Source organism: Nuphar pumila, chromosome 2 (genome assembly GCF_984573655.1).
Source record: "Nuphar pumila chromosome 2, dmNupPumi1.hap1.1, whole genome shotgun sequence".
Taxonomy (NCBI): Eukaryota; Viridiplantae; Streptophyta; class Magnoliopsida; order Nymphaeales; family Nymphaeaceae; genus Nuphar; species Nuphar pumila.
In genome coordinates, this window is record NC_143250.1 from 68012879 (window position 1) to 68017196 (window position 4318).

Genomic DNA, 4318 nt, shown 5'->3' on the forward strand with positions numbered 1-4318 from the left:
CACCTTCTCCCCAAGCCTGCTGCCACTCGGGGGTACCTCTCGACCGGTGAGATGCCCTCTGCAATTTGTGGGCATGCATTTGTGCCCTACTCGGGCTGTGTCAGGTTGGCACTTAACAAAATCTGCAGCCATGCCCTTGGTTGTGCTCAGGCCTAGAAGTTGGCGCTTGAGGCTGATTTATCTGGTGCATTGGTGCCAAAGGTGATGATGGCCTGCATAATATGACCAAACCACTTAGCGACACAAGTCAACTCGCATACATCATTCTTTTTACCAATACCCTTAAGTTGCATATCAGGCATAAAAGATTAGAATATTATTATGCACTATAACATATATGTGGTCCAGAATCGATATAGGAGGGTTAGAGCATAGCAAAAATTAGAATATGATTGTGCACCATCATCTGGTGGTTCAGAAAGGAGGGTTATTTTAAGAAAGGCTGGTTGCCCATGATGTGGGTCCCACTTGTGCTGAGCTCAGTAAAGGGGGGTGGGGTCTGTGGTTGTAAACGCTGGGTGAGATTGCTAATCTCACCCAGCGTTTTACAGGATCCTCTCTCATGATGTCACTTTAAGATAAGCAAATCCTATCTTTAGGTTATTTGTTATTGTATGCGTGCACTACGAGATAACGTATAACTACCCAAAGACTACCGATGGTGCACAGATGAATGTATCGTAATAATGGCATGGAGTGAAACAGCCTCCCTTGATCTCTGGTTCTGAATTAATCTTGCTTCTCTTCTTCGTGTATATAAAAAAAAGGGAAATTTGAACTTGGTAATCAAAGCAACTCATACTTTATATGTTAAACCAAATTGGTGCGTTGGTATTTCTCAATGCAGTTGGCCAAAATTTTGTGGCCCGAATTGGGAAATGTGAAGAGGAAGACTGGGTCTTACGCATGCAAAGCAACCAACCATACATCTTTTTGACATCCGCTCCTTCTTTTCCTTTAGTGCGGCAGCTACCCATTTGACCCTCTTCATCATGTCCACCTCGCTTTTGCAATTTGGTTTTCTTTTTTCTTTCATTTTTCCCTGGGAAAAGTTGGATTCTTTGTTGTTTGAGCAAGCAAGGTATGTTTACTACCAATGACCTTAAGTTTGATTCAGTTAATGGAGTTTAAATGGGATTGACAGGTCAGAAATTTTGTTGGTTTTGCGTTTGAAGAACTTTGGCTGATTTATTGATGGGATCTCAACTGTGTTAAAAGTTTCCATCTCTTCACTATGAACATGGGGGCATTAGATTTGTGCCTTTCTACTTCACCAGATTGCAATTCAGACATATTTCAAGTTGCCCAGAGTGGTATCAGGCTAACCAATTTGTTGGTCAGCTGTATTTCTTCCCAAAAATGTATGGAGGATGTTGGCAGCATTGCAGAAGATGCAGTTTCAAATTTCAGGAAACTGCTTTCACTTCTTGACATGTTGGCCTGCAAGAATATAAAGAAGGGCCCCCTCCTATATCCTACAGATATCAACCCCAGCATATTCCTTGATAGTCATGAATTTAGCATACCTGCTAAGTCTTTTCCTGTCAACCTGACTATCCCTTCAACAACTGTTCCACAGCTTAGGGTGTCTGCCTTCTCTTATAGCACACAGCCACATTATCTTGGATTCAGATCATGGCAACCAAGGAATGGTTACTCCAAGACAATTTCACGGTTTCATGGTTCTATGGGGGAAGCAACGGCAATCAATTCGGGAGGATCTGCCATTTCTTCAACGATTGTGGATGACGCGGCTGCATCTCACAGAAAGTTTTTTCAGTACAATCCAATTGGTGCATCTCATGATGGTTTTTCTTTGTATTCTTCCATGAACAAGTGCGCGGAGAAGACAGATGAAGTAGGTGGAAAATGCGCATCAGCTGCAGGAGTTTGTCATTGCTCAAAGCGAAGGTATCATTTTCCAAATTTCTACCCTGTTTTTCGTTTGTGCATATTGCTATTGAGAGAACCATGCTATAGTCATTCTTCATCTACACTTCCCTTTATTCCCTTCTTCCTTTTTACTCAACTTGTGATCATGGTGCTTTGTATTGTGAAAATTGGAAAAGAAAGAATTATAGAAACTGTTATATTTGTTTCTGTTTAGTCTACTCATTTAATGGCTTTTCTAGCAGAAAACTCAAAATGAAAAGAGTTATCAGAGTTCCTGCTGTTAGTATCAGACTAGCTGACATTCCTGCAGATGATTTCACATGGAGGAAATATGGACAGAAACCAATCAAGGGATCTTCGCATCCAAGGTACTTTTCACTTTCACCTTTTGTATTTATAATTCTAGCTAGGCTTTTAGTTTACAAACAGGGTATATGAACAGAACTATATAGATGGAGTTAAATCGTATAGGACATGATAACCTGAATGTTATTTTCTGTAGCATACTCTTAGATGTCGATTGAGTATTGTTGGATTGTTTAATAAGTACTTCAAGTCTTGTGCTCTTTCAATGTCTTGCTATTTCATAAATTTCACTCGCTCTTCCGTTGTGTGTTTCTTTGTCTTGGTATGTTTATGTAATTGGTTCAGATACAACAATTACACATTGATGTATGTACGTTCATTTTGTAGGAGCTACTACAAGTGCAGCAGCTTGAGGGGCTGCCCTGCCAGGAAGCATGTAGAGAGATGTTCACAAGATCCCACCATGCTGATCATTACTTATGAAGGCGACCATAATCATTCAATGCTTTAGCAACATTCGAAATTCTAAAATGGCAGTAGCAGCATTCATCCAACACTTTTAAACAGTAGAAGATGCAATGGATATGCGCAGAAATAGTTCTGATATAGATCCTGAAAATGACTCTTATGTATGCTCAACACATTACTGTATGAGGAAAAGGCAAAAAAAAAAAAAGGGTGATGAACATGAGTTAGCCAATGTGCTCCATTTTGAGGTGTGTTTGTTGTTCATTGAAACTTTTTTCCCTTGATCAAATGTAAACGTAGAGCGTCATATGATCGAGCTGTAGCTGTAAATATTGTCCATATCCTTGAAATGTTGCGTGTGAACTTTTACGAGTTCACAGGCCTTTTTGGCCATGCGGCGGTGCTGTAGTTGTATTACATTATTTGGAATGGCCTTGTATGCCTTGGCAAAAGGCTCAACTTTTCTCATTTCCATAAGCAAACGCGCACACACGGGCACAAGAGGTGATCAGGTCATACTGTATATGGCCCAATATTCATTGATTATATTCAATCCGCACTGCACATCTCACTTGGGAATTGTGAGAGTCCATCAGGTGAAATGAGCGCGGTGGGGATTAAGTATAATTTTTTATGACGAGGAACCCTCGCCGAAGCAAGAAAAACCCAGGGTGAGACCCCACGACCACCCTACCTTACGTGACCCACCTCTGAGGGATTAAGTATAATTGGTGATCGGTTATATACAACATGACCTGCTCTACCCTGCACGCACACATGGGTGGTGTGTGTGCATGGAGTGGTAGGGGTGGTTTGTTGAGAAGCAGACATGGGAAAGCTGATGGTTCCATCAAGCGTGCAGATTCCCAGATATAACAAAGTAAGCTGTAACTATCATTAATATCAAGAATATAAAAAAAAAAAAAATTGTCAAGATGAATGAGATCAGGCTACTTGCAAAATGAACTTCATGTCAGAGAAAAATCAAGCTAAATACTTGTCCTGACGGGTTTTATTTAATATAAACAGAGTAAACTCACAAATATGACTGCTCTAATTTCAGCAATATAAAAGAGGGGGACCTAATCCCCCAGCTTGATTATCGAAAAAAAAAAAACGCAAAACTAATTTTCCCATTGATTCAAATATGTAATATCAAAACCTTGCAGATGGTTATATATGCAGGGAAGGAATGCCGAATGGGCATAAAGGGCCTTAGGACTTTATCTGGAGAGGTCCCATCTTATAGGGTGCCAAGAAAAGGTGGTCTCGAGCGCAGCAGTAATTGGCTCGAGCACAATTGAGTGCTTGAGTAGATCTTTTGATCTGCTCTTGATTGGACGTCCAATAACTAGGGGTGTTAACGGGTCGGATCTGGTTTGGATCCAGTTGAGTCTGAATCCCGACTTTACTTTGACATGTAGTCACTGGGTCCGAACCCGGGTCTGATCAGATCCACCATAAAGAAAACCATACATGGATCCCATAAGGATTACATGAACCAGACACCGTTCATACCCTATAAAATAGTACTTTCTATCTCTTTTACATTGAAAAATCAGGGATCTTAATCCGAACTCAGGTTGGACTCGGGTCTGGTATGAAATTTCACAAATCATACCCGGCTCTATATATTAATTGGACACTTTGG

At 40.7% G+C, this 4318-nt stretch overlaps 1 protein-coding gene across 1 annotated transcript; it reads left to right on the forward strand.

The window, feature by feature from the left end:
- Positions 1-1240: 1240 nt before the first annotated feature.
- LOC149845667 (putative WRKY transcription factor 11) lies at positions 1241-2710 on the forward strand. The gene is made up of 3 exons (XM_089988922.1): positions 1241-1911; positions 2136-2261; positions 2545-2710. Exons 1-3 carry the CDS (start codon positions 1241-1243, stop codon positions 2708-2710), a joined length of 963 nt encoding a protein of 320 aa, XP_089845048.1.
- The last annotated feature ends 1608 nt before the right edge of the window (positions 2711-4318 follow it).